Raw genomic sequence first — 24,958 nt, 5'->3', positions numbered from 1 at the left:
TTTTTGCCCCACGAGGTTATCATCCCCAGGGTCCAGCCCAGCGCCTGCCACTGCTGGTTCTTACCAACACTGTCGGCACGGTGACTAGATGCAGCGCGGGGCTGTGTTTCCCGGGAACGGCCTCTGCAGAGAGCGAAAAGCCCTCCGAGGAACGGCGGGCGGGGCCGGGTTGCGGTGCAGGGCGGGGGGGATGGGGGCGGCTGGCGGCCAGTGCGCCCCAGGAGACCTGAAACGCGACAAACAATCCGCCCGCTTGGTACTCGCGCTCTCCGAGCTTTAGTTCCTGCGGAGCCGGCGTCTGGTTCTCAGCGACGGGAGAAGCCCCGGAGGCGTACGTGCCGGAGGCCGCACCGACCGGTGGCGTGGCCCAGAGCCTCACACCGCCCACTGCGTACAGGTGAGACCCGCAGCCCACGTGCGGCGCCGTGGTCCGGCCCCCGGATGCCCCTGCGCGCAGCTTCGGGCGCCCCCTCTGCAGCAGGAGCGGCCGCCATCTCGGAAAGGCGGCGGCGGCGGGCCTTGTGAGCTGTGGGGCGGTATCTTCGCGGCCGCGGTGAGCCCGCGGTGAGGCACCGGGTCGGCGGGGGTGTGTTCCGGGCGTCTCCTGACTGCCGGGCCGAGATCAAAGGCGGGGACCGGAGTCCAGCGCGCCCTTGCCTAACCAGGCCCTGCGATCAGCCGCTCCAGCCTCCGGGAGGCCTTGTCCCCCAACTGTAAAGTTAATATTGTACTTGTCGAAGTTGAATATTATTGTTGAGAAAGTGGAAAAGCACAAGGAAAGAAGCACATGAGCCGAATCCCTGCACTCCGGAGACAACCGCATTAAGGAGTATTTCCCTCCTTTTCCCAGTAAGCACGACGAGACTGATTTTGCAGGACCTGGGTCAGAAAGTGCTGTAACTTGACTTCTTTCTCTTAATACATCATGGGCATCTACCTTCGGCTTTAAATGTTTTCCCACGTTTCTCTTTATTGACCGCACTAGATTGTGATCATGTGTGTCAGGTTAACCTCTGCATCCTTCCCCGGAGTCTGGCCCCGGCTTGACCTTCAGTTTGTTGAGTGACAGGACTGTGATTTACTTAGTGGATTCCGACCGTGATGGTGAACATACACGTAGTTTTCAGTTTATAGCTGTTACAAAAGCAATTTGTTAGCACTGTTCCGTCTGGTTTTTGAGCATTACTGCTTACAGTGACTCCTCTAAAGGCTTATAGTACATATACATTAAAAATTGCTTCTTAAAAGAGTTATTCTTGTTTTTTTGTACCTCCACTAGCACTTGGGAATACCTGGTTCAAAGAACTTTCTAACCAACTTCGTTGTAGGACCCAGTGGGTCACAGAGGACAGGGGGCAAAATGTCAACACCAGTTTGTTAAAGAGTGACCTGCCTTGTGGCTGGCCTTACCCAGAGCAAGAGCTTTTGCGGAAAGGGGAACTCTGAGTACCTTAGTAATTTTAAAAACTGATTTAACTTTACCTTGGACAAACCACTATAGTCCTCAATACAGTTAAGTCCTAAGTTAATGCAAAATTCAAGCTGGGGTTAGATGAGTCGTGGAAACCTTTTAATGCTTAAGTCATACGCTGAAACTCAGCTGTTGTGTGGCCAGGGAAGGGATTTTAAAAGATCATGCTGCTAGGTAGTCACTAGATACTCAAAAGTTTTCTTTAAAGTCTTGTAAAAGACTGAATGAGTGACCTTCGTTGTCCTCATCAGTAAACATGAATGGAATTTGATTTTCCATCCTTTTCATTTACAAAGTTTTGTGCTAAATTAGAAGAAATCTTTCTTTGTCACGATCATTTCTTTTTGGTGATGTGATCCTGAAAATTAAATGTATGTATTAGAATTTAAGAATTACAGTGCCTTAATTCCTTTCTCCCAGATTTTAAACCAAGGCCTTCCCGCACATTTGTCAGGGTTAGGGGCCTTTCTCTGTGAGCCCATTCTGTCCTTTACTCCCTTTACAAGACACTCCCATGGCTGTACTGTCATCATCTTTTGGCCTCTCTGGACTCCCTCACTCTGAGCTTAGTGCCCAGCTCAATGCCTGGCATATAAGTGACTGATAACTATTATCATGGTGGATGGACTTCGAAGATGACGTGTTTATTAAGTGCAATTTATAAGTCAGAGATCTATGTGTGACAGTGATTTCTCATTCAAATGAGTACGGTAGAGATCAGGGACGAGGACAGCTGTGATCATCCCTCAATTGGAAGTGATACCACATTCTGAGAAGCAGTACTGACGGGGCACCTGGGTCTTTTGTTTTTAACAACTTCATTGATATGTAATTCATATACCATGTAACTCACCCATTTAAATTGTGCAATTCAAGGTTTTGGTATACTAGAGTATTTTTTAAAATGATGGTGAAATACCTATGTCATAAAATTTCCACCTGAAATATTTTTAAGTGTTAACAATTTGGTAACATTAAATACAGTCACAGTGGTGTTCAGCCATCATCACTATTTCCAAAACATTTTTACACCTTAAACAGATGTGCCATAAATAAATGTTGGCTAAATGAATGAATGTTGATCATTTAAAGAAAAAAGTTTTTAAATGTTATCTTGATTTCTGATCTCCCTTTAAATTGGTTGTGTCGTTTTTTTATACCTGTATGAAAAGTCATTATAGTTAAGATGGTACCATTCCCTATCTTGGGATATGATACTGGAAACTCCTTATAGTGGATAACTTGGCAATTCTTTCAAGTTTGGATGCTGAAATTACTGAACTTTCTAGAGCCTCTAAAAGTTGTAGAGCAAAATTTGAATGATATCCCTAAGTCCTCTCTGCCTCGAAGGACGCCTTATCCAAGTTGATATTATGCTGCTTGGCTTACTCTATTGCTTTGTGTGCTCTTTGCTTTCATAGTTGTAGGACACCCTCCACTTTCATAGGAAATACACTGGGGCTTAAGACTAGAAAAATCAAATTTGTAAGGTGCTAATTTAAGAAAGGGAGTTTATTTTAGGTACAAAGTATTTTGAGTATTTACCTAGTTTTCATTCTAAAACTCTTTGCTTTTCTTTGCCTTTTATAATGCTTTTACAGATGCTAATCTCTTCCTTAACATCTTTTTTAAAAAAACAGTTTGTGGTTTCTGGCTATTTTTAGCCAAAGAAGGTTGATGATCTCCCATTTTTAACAAGGGGTGAGCACCCTTGGGCATCTGTAGGGAGAGGGCCAGGCCAGGGTAGATCTTGGTAGCAAAAATTAGTGAGCCTGTTTTACAGGAGGTTTGGCAGGGGTACCACCATTAATCCCAAATCTTCAAATGTGGAGGGTTTCATGTTTGTGAGTATATCTGTGCTCTGGTCTCAGTAAAAAAAAAAAAAAGCTCAATTCTCATTACAGCCCAGTTTGGTATCGTTCGTTGCACAGGAGCACTGGGCTGTAGTTTTGGCTTGGGCCCTCCAGTGACCTGAGCAAACCACGTAACTTTCGTGGATTCCTTATTGACACTAGTAAATGAAGTAGGCTTGAGTAAATGGATAAATTAATTTTGCTGTTATAAAGCGAATTGGCACATTCTTGGCTGCTACCTGCAGACTCAACATTTCTTTGACATTATCTAAAATTTTTTAAAAATTACATATTCTATTATAATGTAGCCTTCTAAAATTAATGTAAAGATTGCATTTTAAATTTGTTACCACCCATAACATTGATACTTTCAGAAGATGCATTCCGTCCATCCCAGAGTTTTATGTACTCTCTGACCCACTCACCGCCTCACACCCGTGGGGCTTCTTCTGCCTCAATTGAGAAGCATGGGACCCAGAGGACCTCTGGGTCTCTTGAAGCTCTGGTGTGGTGTAATCCTTAAAGTAAACGAGAGTTGATTCTCTAGTTTTAAGAGACTGTAAATCCATATCATAGAACAATATGAGTAGCCAATTGGCACGACTTCTTTTCCTAAAAATTAGCGATCACAATTCTATTGGATGTAAAAGCTGTTTCGTCAGAAACTACATGGATTGCAAAGTTAGAAAAACCCTTTGCAGATGTCATCTTTGTTGCTCTCAATCTTTCTTGCCTGCAATTCTGCTTTTTTCTTTCCTGGCTGCTAATTGGATTAAAGACTGTTTTGCCAACCATGGCATCTGGAGATGACAGTCATATCTTTGAAGATGATGAAAGGTAAATGTCTTGTGTTGTGATAAACTAGCTTTTGAAAGTTTCAAGATTGTTTTAATCATTCAGAAGTTATTTATCTAGGCTACTTTTTAAAGGACACATTTTGTAAAATTGCACAATGCATGGTTTTGCTTTTGTATGGTGTAGAACAAAGGTAATAAAGACTTGACACGAATGTGGCCATCACTAACGTGGCATCTTTCATAGACTCAGAAGTAGGATCTTCAAATCCCAAGTTCTTGGCAATCACTTCCAAATGATATAAAGCCCGTTTAGTATCTCTGATACAGAACACACAAAGTAGATTACAGGGAATGAAGACTAGGTTGTAGTTAAGAGAATAGCCTCTGGAGCCAGAGTCCTAAGTTTAAGTCCCATCTACCACTTACTGTCATTGTGACCTAAGAAAAGCCCTAAGCCTCTCTGAGCCTCAGTTTTCTTGTCTATCAAATGGGGATAATAATAGTACCTGTCTCGTGGTGAGGATTCCATGAGTTACTATCTGTAAAGTCCTTAGAACAGCGACTGGCACACGGTGAGCACTTACTTGTTAGCTATGATCGTCAATGCTGTAATGTGTCGTCTCTCAAAGCTAAAAACCCGTATTAATGTCAAACTGTTTTTTCTGTTCTATTCATATTATACATGTCATTTACATAGAACACATGTTTTATATGAAAATGTTTATATTGTGTTTTAATATATGTTCTATGTTAAAATGTGTTTAAATTGGTCCAAAAACTTCTGACTAACTAGAATCCTTTATTTTTTTTAAATCCTTTTTTTTAAAAATAGGAAACCTATTTTTTTAGGTTTCCTATAGTAATGACAAGTTACTATTTTCCATAACATTTTAATTTTTGTTATAGGATGTTTCTTCCATGACTTCTCAGTCTCACTTTAGTGAATTTGAATTTTTTTTTTTTGGTTGTTGTTAAAACTAATTCCTAGCCATTGGTTTAACTGTTAAAGTTTTATAGAATTCTTGTCTTGGAGTGATTAGATCTGGAGAATAAAATCCAAAGGGAGGGGAGGGAGAAATAGAGACCTCTTACTGACCTTTCCCAGCATTATTCTGTAGCCTAACTTAGAATACTAGCGTGGATAAACTGATAGATTCTTAATCCTATTACTATTAAGGTGACTTTGTTTGGAATTATCCGACTATGTACCCTTAGGGAGTAGTTTTATCTTAAAGGAGGAGTGTCTAGGAGGAAGAAGATAGTTACATGTACATGTAGGATTTATTAGGTAATATCCTTTAATATTTGTAATTTCAGGGGTTTTACAAATCTGTTTTCATCTTAAAGGATTAATTGCCTAGTCTATTACTGTCTTTTGCCCATTGTAATTGCTGTATTTTATTCCCTTAGCCCTCTGCATAGCCTGGGAAAAATGACAGATCTTGTAGCTGTTTGGGATGTTGCTTTAAGTGACGGAGTCCATAAGATTGAATTTGAACATGGGACCACATCCGGCAAACGAGTAGTATATGTAGATGGAAAGGTAGGAAAAAAACATGCTACTTTGTAAATATGGTATACAGAGAAGGTTGATTTTGTTAATATAGATTCTTCATATGTGAATTCAGGCTTTTCTCTTATTAAAGTGGTTATATTTTGGCCGATATCATTTTGCTGTGCAAAGTGATCTAATAATAGTTACAGAATTCATTAAATATAACATATAATATTTAAACTTAAAATGACTTTATTTTCTAAAATATTTGCATCACAGATTAAAACTATATCTAACTAGCATTGTCATTTTCTCACTTTAATTACATTATTTCTAAAATTAAATATTAAATTTTCCCCCATTCATGCTTTTTCAATTTTTCTATTTTATTACATAGGAGGAGATAAGAAAAGAATGGATGTTCAAGCTAGTGGGCAAAGAAACCTTCTGTGTTGGAGCTGCAAAGACAAAAGCAACCATAAATATAGATGCTGTCAGTGGTTTTGCTTATGAATATACCCTGGAAATTGATGGGAAAAGTCTCAAGAAGTATATGGAGAACAGATCAAAAACCACCAATACATGGGTATTACATTTGGATGGTGAGGACTTCAGAGTTGTGCTGGGTGAGTGATTGCTGTTTCTCTGAACGTATTGGCTCTTACGACAGCTGTTCAGTTAGTTTCCCTGACTCTCCAGACCTTTAAGCTTTGAGTAGCGAGAGTACAAGTGCAGGTCTATTTTAAATGTGTTCTGTGTGAATAAGGTGTTCACTAATCAATTAATTTATATATAAAACAGGAGGCAGATTTTATAGTGATGGATTTTAGGATTATAAACTTGGGCTTACAAAAGCAGATATTGGCATAGACACTTGTTTTTTGATATTTCACTTTAAAAGCCTGTCTAAAGGGAGTTGGAGATTTAAGATTCATCTGTAGGAAGGGAATTTTTCTCTAGGTGGCAATAGGGTTAAGACTTCAGGAGATCAAAATTGTCAGAATCCAGATAAAGTATATTAAAAAGTAAAAAGTAAGGAGCCGTTGAGCTTTAAGCTAAGTTCTGTTCTTGCAGATTTACCATCTGTGTTCTCAGTTTCTATGGGCCCTCAAAACTTGTGGGATGGATATTTACCATTGCTACCTTTTCTCTCTCCTGGTTTCCCCTGGTTTTCCTCTTCATGTCAGGGAAGTTCAGACTGTTTAGGTCACCTCGTTAATTCATTGATAATTCATTGATGTATTTCCTTGGAGAACTGAGCACCTACTGAGCAGCAGTCAGTGTGCCGAGCACTGAGGAGGTAAAGATGCAGAGCTTTTGTCCGTGTCTTCAAGATTCCACAGTCTAGTCAAATGCTGGCAAATGACTCTAAAAAGATTTTTTTAACAATGAAAAATGTTTATCAAGTAATAAATGCATTTAGTTAGGAAAAAATCCCAGAAAGTCCTGTGCACCTAATGTGTTGAAGAAACAGGGTTGGCTTGTCTTGGAGAGATTCCTGTGGTCTGAATTTTGTTGAGTGCATTCCTGTAATGTTCCTCTGTCTTTAATATTCTTGTAAATTGATAGCTTACTCTGAAGAACTGGTCAAATGTAGGGTTCTTTTTTTCCTGGCAAGACTACTTTATACTTTGTTGTATCAACAGACACATGGTATTGTCCATTTTTAATGACATTTGCAACCATTAATACTTAGTGCCTATATCCATGAATTCATGGGCACTTACGAAATGTGGTATTCTATCATTTATTCATTAGGTGACGTACTTCTATAATGAGAAGCTTCTTGTTATCTATTATTTAGTTACACAGAGGCAAAATTTGTTTAAGAAATTCAGGAAGGCCCTGGCTGGTGTGGCTCAGTTGGTTGGAGCACTGTGGCATAAACCAAAAGCTCATGGGTTTCATTCCCAGTGAGGGCACATGGCTATGTTGCGAGTTCGTCCCCAGCTGGGGCATGTACAAAAGGCAACAGAACGATGTTTCTTACTCACATGGATGTTTCTCTCTATCTATCCCCCTCCCTTCCCCTATCTCTAAAATCAATAAGCATGTGCCAGGAAGGAAGGAAGGAAGGAAGGAAGGAAGGAAGGAAGGAAGGAAGGAAGGAAGGAAGGAAGAAAGGGAGGGAGGGAGGGAGGGAGGGAGGGAGGGAGGGAGGGAGGGAGGAAAGGAGGAAGGGAGAGAATGCTTCTTTTCCCTTTATTTATTAGTTTTCAATATATTGAATTAGCTCCTTATTTTCCTTCAAAAGGTGATCATTTAGGTTTTTTAAAATCATTAACTCGTGGGTTTAAATATTTTTATGCATTTTAATACATTTCAGGTATTATCTTTATTGATGCTCAAAGTTTCCCCTTTTTGGCCAGTGGGATGGATGCTCCTTAGTGGCTCCCGGTCCTTTTGACACATCCTTGGTCAACTTTGATAGCTCACTTGCTATCTGGTATGACAGGATGTCCTAGGCTGATCATTTTGAACATTTTCTGCCTAAACCTGGAATCACCCGTTTCTCTAAAAGACCTGATTTTTGTTAGAGGAAAATAATATTATTTCAAGAGCATAATGTGGACATAACTTAAGGATGCACATTCACTATTTTTAGGTTCTCAGTGTATGGAGCAAGGAAATTATATAGATGAATGGATGGATAGATGGATGGACGGACTTCATCTAACATCTGTATGTCCTTTCTTCCACACTGAGAATCTTTCTCAAGGACACAAGGGAGGATATGCAATTAGCATATGACATAATTACTTATTTGCTTTGTGCCACATAACATACATAATAATTTCCATTAACAGCACAAATACTACCACCATTAATATGGTTACCAAAAAAATTTTAAACATTTTTTGTATCATTTTTCAATTTACTGTATCTGTGAACATAGAGCCATTATATACTATGCTCTGTTCCTTCCAGCCCATACGTAGTTCTGTAAGTCATTATATTACTCCTCTGTGATCATTTTACTTGTCTGAAACTTGTTCTCTAGTACATTCCTTAGGAATATTAACAATATTGCCTGAGTTTGATATGTTGATGACATATTACTTACACTTGGAGGTCAATTTGGTTAGATATAATATTCTTTGCTCACGTTTCTTCCCTTAAGTATCTTAGAGCCCTGGCCAGGTAGCTCAGTTGGTTATCCTGATACATGAAGGTTATAGGTTCAACCTCCAATCGGGGCACATACAAAAAACAACCAATGAATGCATAAATAAGTGGAACGACAACATTGATGTTTCTCTGTCTCTCAAATCAATAAATAAAAAGCTTAAACTTTAGGCATAATCTGTTACTGTTAAAATGTCTGGTGAGCACTGGCTGGTGTGGCTCAGTGTCCTGAGCCACTCCTAATTGGAGTGTCCTCCTGTAAACCAGAAGGTTGCAGGTTCCATCCCTGGTCAGGGCACATACCTGGGTTGCGGGTTCAATCCCCATGTTGGGGCACATATGAGAAACAACCAGTGGGTCTTTCTCTCTCTCTCTCTCTCATTCTCATTCTCCCTCTCTCCTTTCCTCTCTCTAAAAGCAATGAAAAAATGTCCTCTGGTGAGGATTTTTTTTAAAAGTCTGATGACATTCTGATTTTCTTTCTCTTAAAAATGCTTTGTTGCCCTGGCTGGTGTGACTCAGTGGATTGAGTTCTGGCCTGCAAACCAAAATGTCAGTGGTTCAATTCCCAGTCAGGGCATATGCCTGGGTTGTGAGCCAGGTCCCCAGTTGGGGGTGTGTGAGAGGCAACCAATCAATATATCTATCATACATCAATGTTTCTCTCTCTCTTTTTCTCCTGCCCTTCCCCTCTCTCTAAAAATAAATAAATAAAAAATCTTTTAAAAAATGCCTCTCTTTTTTGCCTAATTTTACTAGACTATATCAGGGTAATTCTTGGTTGATTTTCTCAGGTACATGGTGAATATATATTTTCAATGTATAGAATCAAATTTCTTTTTAAAGTTTTCTTGAATTATAGTTTTAGTATTAGTTCTGTTTCTTTGCTTCAGTTTCTTACCTATGGAAGTTTGTGGTATATGTTGGATTTTTTTTATCTATCTTCTAAATTTAGAAATTTGTCAGTTTCTCTCATATCCTTTCTCTCTTTTCTCTTTCCCTTCTTTTTGTCTGCCTACCTCCCTCTCTCTTTCTTTTAAATGAACTTATTTTCTAGAGCAGTTAAAAGTTTAAAGAAAAATTAAACAGTACAGTTTTCCCATATACTCCCTCTACCCACATCCCCTCAGTTTTCCCTATTATTGACATCTCGCATTGGTGTGATGCATTCGTTACAGCTAGCAAATCAATATTGATACCTTGCTATTAACTAAAATCCAAGTTTATACTAGAGTTCACTCTTGCATTGTACATTCGGTGGGTTTTGCCAAATGCATAGTGTCATACTCCACCATTACAGTGTCGTACAGAATAGTTACACTGCCCCAAGAATCCCTTGCTCTTCCTTATTCGTCCCGCTCCTCCTTCCTCTCCCAGCACCTAGCAACCCCTGATCTTTTTGCCGTTTCTATAGTTTGCCTCGCAGAATGTCACATAGCTGGAGTCATACTACATGTAGTTTTCCCGTACTAGCTTCTTTTTTCTTAGCAACATGCATTTAAGATTCCTTTATGTCTTTTCAGGCCCTGAGAGCCGATTATAGCTGATTTCTTCTTATCGATGAACAATACCCCATTGTATGGGATAGCTGCAGTTTGTCTGCCCATTCACCTTGGTTGCTTCCAATTTTTGGCAGTTATGAATAAAGCTGCTATGTAAATTTGTAAATTTGTTTGCATTATGTGGACAGAAATTTTTCAATCAGTTGGATAAATAAGCAGGAACTTGATTTCTGGATCATATAGTAAGATTATATTTAGTTTTTGGAAACTTTTGGAAGCTCATCTTTATTTTTCAAAATTTCACAACAATGTTTAGTAACGCAGCACTGCACTTTACAGTAAAGTGTGCGATCTGTTCTATCTCATTACTTACTAATGGAGATTTTGGTTTTGAAAGGATTAGAATTAGTGTCAATGCATTTTAACATATTGGGTTTCATGTGATGAAACCAAGCCTTTACAAAAATTTTAGAGCCCTGGCTGGTGTGGCTCAGTGGACTGAGGGCCAGCCTGCAAACCAAAGGGTGGCTGGTTCCATTCCCAGTCAGGGCACAGGCCTGGGTTGCAGGCCAGGTGCCCAGTGGGGCGCACGCAAGAGGAAGCCACGCATCCATGTTTCTCTCCCTCTCTCCGTCCCTTCCCCTCTCTAAAAATAAATTTTAAACACTTTAAACAGAATACTTTTAGAAACTTAATCAGCTGCTTTCCTAAAGTGTAATACAGTTGATAGTAACTTCATAGGCGAACTGGAAAAGGCTACCTAACCTATGCCAAGCTTATCCTTTGTTTCCTTTTAAATGCCCAGGAATCTGCATGTCCACTGTGGCTTCTGTTAGCCTTTTAAATCTCTTTCTTTCTTCCTCCCACTCCTTGCCTGTCTTCACCCTCATCTATCCATTACAGTCCCTCTTGAGCCTGAAAGAGTCAATAAGTTCAGCCCAAACTTGTGCCTTTTGCTGATCCGGTAAAAGGACGAGGCCAGAACTGTTTACTGACATGAGGGCAGAATTGCCTGGAGTATGTATGTGCTTGAGCCTCCACTTCCAGCTCCACCGAGCCCCAGATTCTTCTGACGAAGGCCTGCATTTTTCAGATTGGTGATGAGGAACGCAGGCTCCTGGGTCAGAGCTGTGGACAGATTACGGGGACAGATTACTTACCCTCTGAGCCCGGTTTTCCTCATCTGTAAAATGGGAATAATAACAGCATCTACCTCAGAGTTATGTGGGTGAAGCATAATAGAATACACATAAAATATTAGCAATGTACCTCCCATAATGAGTTCCTTTAAAACCTTGTTTGTGGCTATTACTGTTGCACATGGGCAAAGAATGGACTTACCTAGAGTCTTGGGGTGAGAGTTACCTATGTATTTATTATTGGACAGATTTCAAATAACTATATTGTGTAACTTTCTCAATTTTACATTGGAAAGTTAAAACACACCAAGGACAGAAAAAGCTCTTAATAACAAAAACAGTACAATATACTGAGAGTCCATATTCTGTGCCAGATACTACACTAGGCATTTTACATAAATTATTTCTAAGCCCTATAGCAGTTCACAAGAAAAATGATATCATCTTCATTTTACCTGTGAGGAAACAGGCCAATTGAGACTCAGAGAGGCGGTGACTTTTGGAAGCATACTGCTAATAAATCACAAAGCTGGGATCTGACACAGGCCTCTCTGACCACAAAGACCCTGTACTTTCCTTTTCACCACCCAAAGGATGTGAGGCGCACGGAGGCCTGCAGATAGCACTGGTCAGCATCGTTAGGGCTGGCAGTCGCCACACCGCTGTACACTGTGGGAAGAAAGCAAAGATGGCAAGAGAAAAGTACTGTTGTGCTGAAACTTCACCCTGGGAGGAAAGTCTCTGCTCTGAAACCTTGTGCATATCTGCTCAGGTGTATCTGCAAACTCCACGGCTGTTGGTCACATGGGCCACGGGACTCTGCAGGTAGATAGAGAGGACAGGCTCCTAGGTGAACACACTCCAATGCCTCCTTTGTTCACTGAATCCACTCCTGAGCCATAACTGATCTGATGCTTTATCAGATCAATATGCTCATTTATAACACGTATTTATTTTTTATTTTGTTTTTAAGATTTTATTTATTTATTTATTTTTAGGCAGAGGGGAAGGGAAGGAGAAAGAGAAGGAGAGAAATATCTATCAGTTGCCTCTAGTACATGTCCTGACCGGGGACTGAACCCACAAGCCAGGCATGTGCCCTGACCAGGAATCAAATCAGTGACCCTCACTTTGTGGGATGATGCCCAACCAACTGAGCCACACCGCTCAGGGCATAACATGTATTTTTGAATAGGTGATAATCATTCAGAAATAAAAATGATGTGAAAAGATACACTGAGAAATCTCTTTTCCACTTCTGTTCCTCTCCAGCCTGTTTACTCCATAAATATACCCATTTTGAAATTTTCATTAGTTTATTTTGTTCATTAGATTCTACATGATGTGAAATCATATGGTACTTGTCTTTCTCTGACTGGTTTATTTCACTTCACATAATACTCCCTAGGTCCATCCATGCTGTTGCAAAAGTTTAGATTTCCTTCTTTTTTATGTCTGAGTAGCATTTTGTTGCGTACATGCACCACAGCTTTTTTATCCACCCATCTACTGATGGACACTTGGGCTGCTAAATCTTGGCTGTTGTGAATAGCACTGCAGTGAAATAGGGGTGCTTATATTCTTTTGAATTATTGTTTCAGGTTTTTTCTGATATATTCCCGGAGGTGGAATCACTGAGTCATAAGGCAGTTCCATTTTTAATATTTTGAGGTATCTTCATACTGCTTTCCACAGTGGCTGCACCAATCTGCATTCCCACCAACAGTGCACAAGGTTCCCTTTCTCCACATCCTCTCCAGACTTGTGGTTTGTTGATTGATTGATGATAGCCATTCTGACAGGTGTGAGATGGTATCTCACTGTGGTTTTAACTTGCATTTCTCTGATGATTAGTGACATTGAGCATCTTTTCATGTCTATTGGCCATCTGTATGTCTTCTTTGGAGAAGTGTCTATTCAGGTCCTTTGCCTATTTTTTAATTGGATTTTTTTTTGGTGTTGAGTTTTATAAGTACTTTATAAAATTTGGATATTTACCCCTTATCAGAAGTATCATTGGTGAATATATCATTTCGTTTAGTCATTTTGTTGATGGTTGCCTTTGCTGTGTAAAACTTTTTTTAAAAATTTTATTTATTTAAGATTTCTTTTTACTTATTTTTAGAGAGAGGGGAAGGGAGGGAGAAAGAGAGGGAAAGAGAGGTAAAGAAACATTGAGCAACCCAGCCTTGTGCCCTGACCAGGAATTGAACTGATGACCTTTTGGTTTGCAGGCTGATGCTCAGTCCACTGAGCCACACCAGCCAGGGCCGCACAAAAACTTTTTAGTTTGATGTAGTTCCATTTGTTTGTTTTTTCTTTTGTTTACCTTGACCAAGGCAAAATATCAGAAAAAAAAATATTGCTATGAGAAATGTCCAACATAAGAGCCATTTTTAATAGAATCCTTCTAGTGTTTCTTCTTTCAGATGGAAGCAAATATATTTTCTTACTTCCTTATTAGATAAAATCTTCATTATTGATTTATTAGTATATTCTGAAGATTCTTTCATATCAGTACATAAAGAACATTCTCATACTTTTTTATAGCTAGAGAATAAATTTAAACAGTAAATAAAATGGTTTATCTAACTCATTCCAAAGTGATGGGTACTTAGGCTGTTTCTACTCTGTTACTGTTAAAAGCAGTATTGAATGACCTGGTTCATTCACATGCTTCCTGGAATGTAGTGCACATCTCTCTTTAGGAACAGTTCATAGAAGTGCAAAAGTAGCATTGCTGGGTCAAAGATCAATTGCATTTGTCTCCTTAGATTTTGCCCAGTTGCTCTCCGTTGATGCTTTTACCATTTCGTGCTCCCATACCTAGTTCCACACAAGTTCTCAAGACAGTGTGTCGTTGGATTTTTGGATTTTTGATATTCTGCTAGGTGAAAAATAATATTTCAGTGTTACTTTCATTTGCCTTTCACAAAATTGAGTGAGGGTGAACATCTTTTCATGTGTTTAAGGCCCTTTTGAGTTTCTTTTCCAATAACGCCTGTTCATGTTCTTTGACCCGTTTTGTGGGCTAGCTGGTCTCTTTCTCCTTGATTGCGAGGGAGGAGTCCTTATGTTACTGAGTTTAGCCCTCTGTGTTGTGAGTTTTGAATTTTTTTCCAGTTTGTCATTTCTTGCATGACTTTACTTATGTGTGTGCATGGTTTTGTTTATGCAGAAAACTTTCGTACTTTTATGTAGTCAAATTTATTCCATTTTTTTATGGCCCCTGGTTAGTGGTGCTCCTCAGAGGCATGTTAATAATAGTTGTTACAGCAAATGTGAGTGCATGTGCATGTTCAGTAGGCACACTGAGGAAAATTCCAATCTCAGCACCATTGTGGTTTATTTTAGCACTGTGTGCTCCGGTCATGCGTTGGGACACACTGGGTTCCCTGAAACAGTGGCTGTAAGTGCTTCCTGCTCAGAAGCCACAGGGGCACAGGGGTGCCTCTGACCATATCTCCTAGGCCCCGCTCCCTCTAGCCCAGCTCAGAGTCCTTTCTCCACTCTCTAAGTGGGGCTGCCATCTCTAGGTATGGGGAGAAAAGAATCCTCTTAAGACCATGTTCCAGAGTACATGGCCTGTCTGTGTCATGCCAGAGTGGTACCTCAGCCTTGACCTTCTGGACTCCTTGTGCACACACAGGTCATGCACATCTCTAGTCTTCATTATTCCCAAAGCTCATCTCCTGGTAGCTTGTTGAGTGTTGTTTTCTCTCCTGTCACTCTCCAGAACACTGACATTAATAAGTGGGTCTGGGGAATCCTGTCTCCAAAATGCATGTACAGTTGTGCACATGAACTCTCTCTCACACACACACACACACATGTGCGCGTGCACACACACATACCCCTCCTGAAGTGAGCTATGGCAGCCTAACTAATGCCCAGGCGACTCATGGCAGCAGTTGGCTCTATTGTATTAGCACTACTTTCAGCTCAGTCTACCAGGCATACCTATATTTTTTTCCCCAAAATGAAATCACAACAAAAATGAAGAGATTACTTCGCTATCCAGTAAGAAATTTCAGGCGCAGTTTCTAGCCCTGACACGCTGCCTACCCTACGTGAACTCCACGACAGCCTTTTGGGTGGCCTTCTGTGCCATCATCCAGCCGGGTCTGTGTGAGGACAGGGGTGGCCAACTAGTCAGGGTATCAAAGGACGTTCTATGCCGGAAAGCCCCTCCTCACAGTGATTTGTGTGACCCTCCCTTAAAAGATTGTGCTGCGCTATTTATTTTGTTTAACAAGTCTTCATCACTTTGTATCGGGACCAGGATTTTCTCTTAAAAGTTTGTTTTTTCACTTTGATTTTGTGAACAAAGAATAATCAGTTTCTTCAAGTTGAGAAGAATTTGAAAGCTATGAAAAGTTTATGGACTTTTAGGAATCCAGTGTATCAAACCTTTCTAAAAATAATACAGAGTTAACTTTATCTTTAAATCATAGATTATAATGTTTAAAATTTGTTACTTTTACAGAAAAAGACACCATGGACGTCTGGTGCAATGGTAAAAAAATGGAGACGGCAGTAAGTGGGCCTTTTGATCACCCTTCGAGCCGTGCATGTGCGTTACTGCTGAAATGCTGCTGTTTTCTGATTACGAAGGTTTTATACCTTGCCACAGTCCTTAGTAGAAAACAAAAGAGATGAATTACTCTAGACTCCAAAATCTTAAAACCTTTCCCAGAAGGTGCCTGAGCAACAAGAGTTTGGAAAAAATTTAGGTTGTAAACTTTCACAAACCTCACCCTCCACCTTTCTTTTCCTGGACCAGGCTCTATCCTAAAAAAGAGTTCCCACATTAGACAGTTCTTCCCCCGCAAAACTTCAGGAGGGATGCGCCCCACAGGCCACACTTTGAATAGAAGGCTTTTTTTTTTCCCCATCGCCTCAAAACAGATGGTACCTTCCTAAAAGCAAAGTTTTTGAAAAAGAAACAATGCACACAATGTCAGATGACAATGCAAAGCAGACAGGAAAGGGCACTGTCACAACCCCCAGCAGGCAGGTGGAATTTATAGACTGGCCGTGCCAAGAGGCTGCCCACTCACTGTGGCCAAGCGGGATGAGGTCCCCACCTAAACCCCAGTGTGTCTGTCTGGCTCTTGCTCTCAGCTGCTGCACTGTCAGTGCTGTGGGTGGGGTGAAGATAGGAGTAGATTTCAAGCTGGAGTGAAATAATAGTGGTGTAGTATATACAACACAGGAAGGGAGTGGAAGCAGAGAGTGCAGGGCCAGGAGCTGAAACCACTGGGTGGAAATTCTCGTGTTATGGGGTCAACTGGCAAGTGGGGGGGTACCTGCCCTTCATGCTGCTGCACCAGGGTTGCAGAATGAGATGCCCTCTTCTTTAGTCACATATGTAGCAAGTTGCACAATTGTAGTTGTTGCCATTATCTCCTCTATCTAATGTAGGTACAGGGAGGTGAGAAGAGGAACTTATTCAGACTACGTAGAACCTGCTAGGTCTTGTAGCTGTCTGCTTCTGAGGAAGTGCCCAAGTCAGAATTCAAAAGTAACAAAGATGAATGCTTTTCTTTTTTTAAAAAAATATATTTTATTAATTATGCCATTACAGTTCTTCTATTCCCCCCCTTCATTCCCCTCCACCCTGCACACCCCATCACCCACCATTCCCCCCCTTTAGTTTATGACCAGGTGTCTCAAGTTCTTTAGATTCTATATTTCCCCTACTATTCTTGCCCTCCCCCTATTTCCTACCTACCATCTATGCTACTTATTTTCTGTACCTTCTCCCCCCTTCTCCTCCTCCCACTCCCCTGTTGCTAACCCTCCATGTGTTCTTCATTTCTATGGTTCTGCTCCTGATCTAGCTGTCCTCTTAGTTTGCTTTTGTTTTAGGTGTGGTTGTTAATAACTGTGAGTTTGCTGTCCTTTCACTGTTTGTATTTTTTATCTTTTTTTTCTTAGATAAGTCCCTTTAACATTTCATATAATAAGGGCTTGGTGATGATGAACTCATCACCACTACAAATCCTTGAATTTGATCTTATCTGAGAAGCACTTTATCTGCCCTTCCATTCTAAATGAAAACTTTGCTGGATAGAGCAATCTTGGTTGTAGGTCTTTGGATTTCATGACTTGGAATACTTCTTTCCAGCTCCTTCTTGCCTGTAAGGTCTCTTTTGAGAAATCAGCTGAGGGACTTCCGCCAAGATGGAGGCATAGGTGGAAACACTGTCCCTTCTCCCACAACCAAGTTTGAACACAACAAAGGTTTGGAGAACTAAGACACACCCAAAGACCAGAAAACGGAATTGTACGGAAGTCTGACAACTACGAACTGTTCAATGGGGGACGGTAAGAGAGGTGGAGCCAGCAGCAGAGCTGGGTCGGGCAGGACAGATCCCCTGACCTAGGCACACAAGCAGCCCGGAACCAGTCGGGGTGCGGGGCAGACTGACCTCGGTCGCACATTCGCGCACAGTGAGACGGACCATGCAGGCCCCAGGGGGTGAACCCAGTGGTGGAGGGCTGACGGCCGTGGCACACTCGCGTGCAGTGGAATGAAACTCATGGGCCTGGTGATGGTGGTGGCTGTGGCGCCGGGGCCGCAGCGCAGGCGGCAGACGGGAAGCCATTGTCCCTCTTTGACCCCGCCCCCACATACGTCACAACCCAGCAACTTAGTTGCCCTGTTCTAGTGAATACTTTAGGGCTCTGATCCTGCTACGGAACAGGCATGAAGAACCCAAAAGATGGTGCAAGAACTCAAAGTCCCAAAGCCAATAACTCTAAGCGACCGAGAAATTGCCAGCCTCGCAGAAGCACAATTCAAGACACTATTTATCAGGATGCTCACAGAACTGGTAGATTATAGTCACAAATTAGAGGAACATAGTCACAAATTAGAGGAACATATGAAGGCTAAACTAATTGAAATGAAGGGAGATGCACAGGAAACCAATAGTGATGGAAAGGAAACTGGGACTCAAATCAATGGAATGGACCAGAAGGAAGAACAAAACATCCCACCAGAAAGGAATGAAGAAATGAGAATTCAAAAAAATGAGGAGAGGCTTAGGAACCTCCAGGACATCTTTAAACGTTCCAACATCCGGATTATAGGGGTACCAGAAGGGGGAAAGAAACAGCCACGAGTGGAAAACGTATTTGAACAAATAATAAAGGAGAACTTCCCCAGTCTGGCAAAGGAAATAGACTTCCAGGAAATCCAGGAAGCTCAGAGAGTGCCAAAGAAGTTGGACCCAAGAAGGAACACACCAAGGCACATCATAATTACATTAGCCAAGACCAAAATGAAGGAGAGAATCCTAGAAGCAGCAAGGGATAAGGGGACAGTCACCTACAAAGGAGTACCCATCAGACTGTCAGCGGATTTCTCAAAAGAGACCTTACAGGCAAGAAGGGGCTGGAAAGAAGTATTCCAAGTCATGAAATCCAAAGACCTACAGCCAAGATTGCTTTATCCAGCAAAACTTTCATTTAGAATGGAAGGACAGATAAAGTGCTTCTCAGATAAGGTCAAGTTCAAGGAGTTCATCATCACCAAGCCCTTATTATATGAAATGCTAAAGGGACTTATATAAGAAAAAGAAGATGAAAAATATGAACAGTGAAAGGACAGCAAACACACAGTTATTAACAACCATACCTAAAACAAAAGCAAACCAAGAGGACAGCTAGATCAGGAGTGGAACCATAGAAATGAAGAACACATGGAGGGTTAGAAACAGGGGGGTGGGAGGGGGAGAAGCGGGGAGAAGGCACAGAAAATAGCATAGATGGTAGGTAGAAAATAGATAGGGGGGAGGGCGAGAATAGTGGGGGAAATATAGAATCTAAAGAACTTGAGACATGTTATAAACTAAGGGGGGGAGAATGGTGGGGGAGGGAGTGTGCGGGTGGAGGGGAATGAAGGGGGGGAATAGAAGAACTGTAATGGTATAATCAATAAAATATATTTTTTAAAAAATCAGCTGACAGTCTGATGGGAACTCCTTTGTAGGTGACTGTCCCCTTATCTGTTGCTGCTTCTAGGATTCTCTCCTTCATTTGAATCTTGGCTAATGTAATTATGATGTGCCTTGGTGTGTTCCTTCTTGGGTCCAACTTCTTTGGGACTCTCTGAGCTTCCTGGATTTCCTGGAAGTCTATTTCCTTTGCCAGACTGGGGAAGTTCTCCTTTATCATTTGTTCAAATAAGTTTTCCACTCGTGGCTGTTCCTCTCCCCCTTCTGGTACCCCTATAATTCAGATGTTGGAACATTTAAAGATGTCCTGGAGGTTCCTAAGCCTCTCCTCATTTTTTTGAATTCTTGTTTCTTCATATTTTTGTTTGGTGATTTTTTTCTGTCTTCTGGTCCACTCCCTTGATTTGAGTCCCAGTTTCCTTTCCATCACTATTGGTTTCCTGTGCATTTCCCTTCATTTCAATTAGTTTAGCCTTCATATGTTCCTCTAATTTGTGACTAAAATCGACCAGTTCTGTGAGCATCCTGATCACCAGTATTTTGAACTGTGCATCCGAGAGGATGGCTATTTCTTGGTTGTTTAGAGTTATTGGCTCTGGGGTTTTGAGTTCTTGAGCCATGTTTTGGTCTGTTTGTGCCTGTTACGTATTGCTTTTCTTTTTCTTAATCCTCGTATTAATTCTTGAAGGGAAATTGAACCAGGATCCTGAGAGCCTGAGCTACTCTCCAAGTTCAATCTACTGAGTAAGACTTCTTTTATGCAGAGGCCCGGAGAGCTCTTTGGTATTTTATGACCACTTTTGGAACAGCTTCAGTTACCATTAACATGGATCGAGTACCTGCTGTGAGCCAACGCCACACCTAGTGGTCCCTTCTGTTCTTACTTTCCTACCCTAGAATTCTCTACATGGAGAATGAGCAGTTTTGAATCACATTCCTCCCACCCTCAAGGAATTCTCCAGTGCAAATGTAAAGAGAACATAGTTTTGTGATATTAAGAATGTGGTTGTAAATAATTAGTTGAAAATTATGTTAATCCATGATGGCCACTTCTCAATAATTGACCAGAAACCACAAGTGTGTGGACAGTAGCCCCTTATGACCCAGTTGTCCCCTCATTGTACATACAGCCCAGATTGCCGGAAGATTTTGATAGCTCAGTGTCTGGAAGCTCCCCCAGTACTATGCACACCTGCTCTTGCTGCCTGTGAGTTACAGCTTATTTTCTCCTCTTCCTATTTATCTGCAAGTTTCATGACCAAGATTATGTATCTGTCAAATTGCCAAGAAGCTACTTAGAGAGACTGTATTGCTCAACTATTGCCCTGCTCTCTAAATTGATCTTTACAGAAACACAAGAGAAAGGCATTTTTCAAGGCTCAAAATAAAAGAGTGAAAAGAACACAGTGCACTCTAGTTTCAGACCTGGCCCTTTTAGAGGGTTCAGTACACCTCCCATGAAGAGCTATTATTGGCCAAATACCTCTCAGAGCTAGGAAAGGCTTCTCTCCCAGATGTATCCTGTGCTTTCTTTGGTTAACTAAGGTTAGCTACAGGACCTTTCTGTCTGCTTCAGCTGCCAGGAAGCTCACAGCCAGGTTTTGAGGTTGACTGGGGTTTTTTTGCTTTTCGGCTCTTTCATTTTTATCTTCTAATCCTCCTTTTCTTCCTTCCTTCTCTGTACTACTCGACCCCTTTTTACTCCAGATCAGTATTCAATAGAAATATAGTACAAGCCATAGAGCTTCAAGTGTAATTTTTCTAGTAGCCATGTTTTAAGGTGAAGTTTATTTGTATTTAATTTAGTCTATCAAAGTGGTTTTATTTAATATGTACTCAATATAAACATTTTTAGTGAGCTATCTTACATTGCTTCATATTAAGTATTCCAAATCCAGTGTAGATTTCACACGTAAACAGCATCTCCCACGTCAGACTCACCACATCCCAAGTGCTCAGTTTCCCCACGTATGGCTAGTGGCTGCTGCACTGGCCAGAGCCAGTCTAGATTCAGTAGTGTTTGATTTTATGTAATCTGTGTATTCTATTGTAAAGTCACTTTACATCCCAAGGAATCAGGTTTTCAGAGTGGTTAAGAACACTCCATCCCTTACTGACTAGTAAGCAAGTTATTAACCATTCTGTGCCTCAAGTTCCTCTTCATTTCTATAAAAGGAAGATAAAGCACTTCTTTGGAGTTATTGTGAGGATGCAATGAAACGATGCATGTAGACTGTTCTTGGTATAAAAACAGGTGACTAATAAATGTTTCCCATTATGTTTATTTTTACTTTTGAAAATATCCTGTCTGCATAGTACATGGTATAGACAGAGCTGTGAGGTACGTGTTTACTTTTTCTCTCCCAAACAAGAGTCTTAGATTGTAGAAAGTACAAATATGAAACTTTCAATCCATAGCAGAATATAACAGCATCTGGACACAATTTTACAAAAGCTTAACATTTAACTCATATGTACTTCATTATGCCACCCTTCTAGATGGTGTTAATGCCCTAGACAAAGAGTAATGTTTCTGAGCACTAATCCATCCTCCTTTTGTTGGCCTAGGGCGAGTTTGTAGATGACGGGACGGAAACTCACTTCGGTATTGGGAGCCACGACTGTTACATAAAGGCTGTCAGTAGTGGGAAGCGGAAAGAAGGGATTATTCATACTCTCATTGTGGACAATAGAGAAATCCCAGAGACTTCTTAAATGACTTCATGTTAATGAAAATCTTAAGAAGTGACAATCAGGACTTTTAAATACTGTGGTAAATAAAAATGTTCAATATGTACTTCTCAGTACATTTAGTCTGCCATGTTTATGGTTGTTTTGGTTTTTTTTGTTACTTGAAACTGTAATGTTCCAAGGGTCAGAGGAAAAAATAATGTACAATTGAAAAACCTGCCATTTATTTTGTAAATAATGTAAAAATGTTTCAAAGCCAAATGAAAAATAAGATATGGACCAAAATCATTAATATTTTACAAAAGGAACTTTTACTATAATAAACACTATAAAATAAAATTGGTGCTGCTTGATTAGTGTTTCTAAAAATAGATGTTTTCATATATTTCTAACTTCTACAGAAGGCTGTCTCTCTAATTCAAAGCACTTGGTACATAAGGATATAATTATTAGTTTAGCTGGAGAAAATGAGAAACATTTTCTATCTGGAAACTTAATATTAAGGAAATGTCAAAGTGTCAATATACAGTGGTTGGCAAAAGCAGATTTACAGTTGTGAGTACAAAAATGCAGTTGTTGTTTTTTAAAATTATTTATTTTTAGAGGGAAGGTAAGGAAGGGAAAGGGGGAGAGAAACAGCAATATGAGAGGAAAACATCATTCAGCAACTTCCCACATGCACCCAACCTGGGACCAAACCTGCAACCTAGGCATATGCCCTGACTGGGAATTGAACCCACACCTTTCAATTTACAGGGGAATGCCGAAATTTTGTACTGAATGGTAATGGAGACTTCATATCAAAACGAATGGGATGCAGATAAAGACTGTTATTATTATAGGCTAAAATTGATCAGCTAAGCAAACATCTTATACAATTGGAGGGGAGGAATAACAGCAAAATAAATACAAATAAAGTAGAAGGAATGAGATAAGGATAAAAGGAGAATAGAAAACAAACAACAAAAGATCAAAAAAGCCAAGAGCTGATTCTTTTAAAGACCAGTGTAATTGGAAAACCTCTAGAGAGACTAAAGAAAATAAAGAAGGCACTAATCAATACCAAGAGTGAAAGATACCACTTTCAATCCTGCAACATTAATAAACTCTTAACACATGATTTATAAAAATAAATTTGAAAATGTAGTTGCAGTGGACACATTCCTAGAAAATTAGAACTCATTAATATGAACAAGAAGATATAAAAATCTGAATAGTCCTCTAGCTATTAAAGAAATTCTATGCGTATCTCAAAGAAAACATCAAACATAAGATCACTCACAAAATTCTACCAAACTTTCAAGTAATAAATGATGTCAACATTACTTGTGTTACAAGGTCACAAAACCTTGATAGCAAAACCTGACACAGACCTTTAAAGAAAAGGACCAATCCTAATGATGAATATAGATGCAAAAATCTCAAATGAAATATTGGCAATCAAACTCAGCAATATATAAAGAAAGATAATACATCACAATCATGTTGCTCATTCCTGGAATGTAAACTTGATTTACTACTTGCATATCAATATAACTCAGCAAATGAGAAAAACCATATGATCATCTTAGTAAAATAGAGAAGAAAAATAATTTGATAAAATTTGACATCTTGTCACAATTTTTTTAGCATACTATTACCAGTTTATTATGGGGGATATTATAAAGGTTACAAATGAACATACTGATGAAGAGGTCCATAGGAAAAGGTCTGGGTGGGACCTGAGCGCAGCAGCTGCTGCTGCCTGTGGAGTTAGGGTACCAGCCCAACAGCCGGTACATGCATGAGTTCACCAATCCAGAAGCTCCCGTTCACAATTTTTTTAAAAAAGTCCCATGGAAACTGAAGTTTGCTCCCTTAAATTGGTAAAAGATCCACGTTGTAGCACAAACACCATACTTACTGTTGAAAACTTTTCCTTTGAGATCAGTAAAAAGTTGAATATTGCCTCTATTCAACCTTTTATTGGAATTCCTAGCCAGTGCAGAAGGGCAAGAAAAAGAAAAATGTTGAAACAGAAAGAAGCTACGATTATTTGTAGATGATATATACAAAAATCAAAACAATTTCTACCAATAGGATTAGTAAGAATGTTCGGTGCATCTGCCAATACAACATCAATTGTATTTCTATTGATTGATCTGGAACTTTAAACTTCTATTAAAACACATGTTGTTGGATTCCATCTGCAGAGTTTCTGATTCAGTAAGTGGGTCTGGTGTGGGGCTCAAGAATTTGCACTTACAATCAGTTTCCAAGTGATGCCCATGCTCCTAGCCAGGAGACCGCTCTTTGAGAACTACTGCTATATATTAGCAACAAGGACATTTAAAATAAAATATACAAGACTATACATAGAAAACTATAAATCATACTATGTTGTCATAAATTGGGAGAGTCTACATTCTGAAGATGTCAATTTGCCTTAGCCTACTCTATCATTTAATTCAACCCCATTTGAAATTTCCATAGGTTTCTTTCTGTGAATCTCAACAGGCAGATTCTAAATATATATGAAGGCATCGTCAATAATTGTGAGTAAAGAACATGGACACTCAAGATAGACTCCCTGGATTTGAATACTGGCTTTTACTTTAGACAAATTACTGAACCTTCTGTGCCTCAGTTTTCTCATCTGTAAAGTGGGGGAGAACAATTGTACCTATTAAATAAGATTGTTATAGGGAATAAATACATATAGTTTAGATGTGTGCCTAGCACACTTAATGGTATATATGAGTTTGACAATAAAATAAAACTAGGGAGATGAAATCTACTGGGTATCTTCTAGCATCCAGACTCATGCATATATGGACACTTGGTTTATGACAAAGGCGGCTCTACAGAACAGTGGGGAAGGATTATTTTCCCAATAAGACACTGGGACAACTTGGTGCCCGCATGGGAAAAATCAAAATTT

At 40.0% G+C, this 24,958-nt stretch overlaps 1 protein-coding gene across 4 annotated transcripts; it reads left to right on the top strand.

Moving 5' to 3' along the window:
* Positions 1–313: 313 nt before the first annotated feature.
* FAIM (Fas apoptotic inhibitory molecule) lies at positions 314–22,205 on the top strand. Of its 4 annotated transcripts, XM_037061188.1 has the most exons (6): positions 327–397; positions 4,103–4,161; positions 5,532–5,664; positions 6,014–6,242; positions 15,870–15,919; positions 21,916–22,205. In XM_037061188.1, the coding sequence occupies exons 2-6, from the start codon at positions 4,118–4,120 to the stop codon at positions 22,060–22,062; spliced, it is 603 nt and encodes a 200-aa protein (XP_036917083.1). In that variant the 5' UTR covers positions 327–397; positions 4,103–4,117; the 3' UTR covers positions 22,063–22,205. The 4 variants fall into 4 exon arrangements, with proteins under 4 accessions (XP_036917085.1, XP_036917083.1, XP_036917086.1 ...); XM_037061190.1 differs by lacking the exon at positions 4,103–4,161 and having other exon boundaries at positions 314–397; XM_037061191.1 differs by lacking the exons at positions 327–397; positions 4,103–4,161 and adding an exon at positions 677–849.
* The last annotated feature ends 2,753 nt before the right edge of the window (positions 22,206–24,958 follow it).

The sequence above is a fragment of the Sturnira hondurensis genome, unplaced genomic scaffold (assembly GCF_014824575.4).
Source record: "Sturnira hondurensis isolate 20B ecotype Veracruz unplaced genomic scaffold, ASM1482457v3 Scaffold0013299, whole genome shotgun sequence".
In the NCBI taxonomy this organism is placed as follows: Eukaryota; Metazoa; Chordata; class Mammalia; order Chiroptera; family Phyllostomidae; genus Sturnira; species Sturnira hondurensis.
The sequence above is the reverse complement of the archived record's forward strand: the minus strand, read 5'-3'. Positions and strand labels throughout refer to the sequence as shown.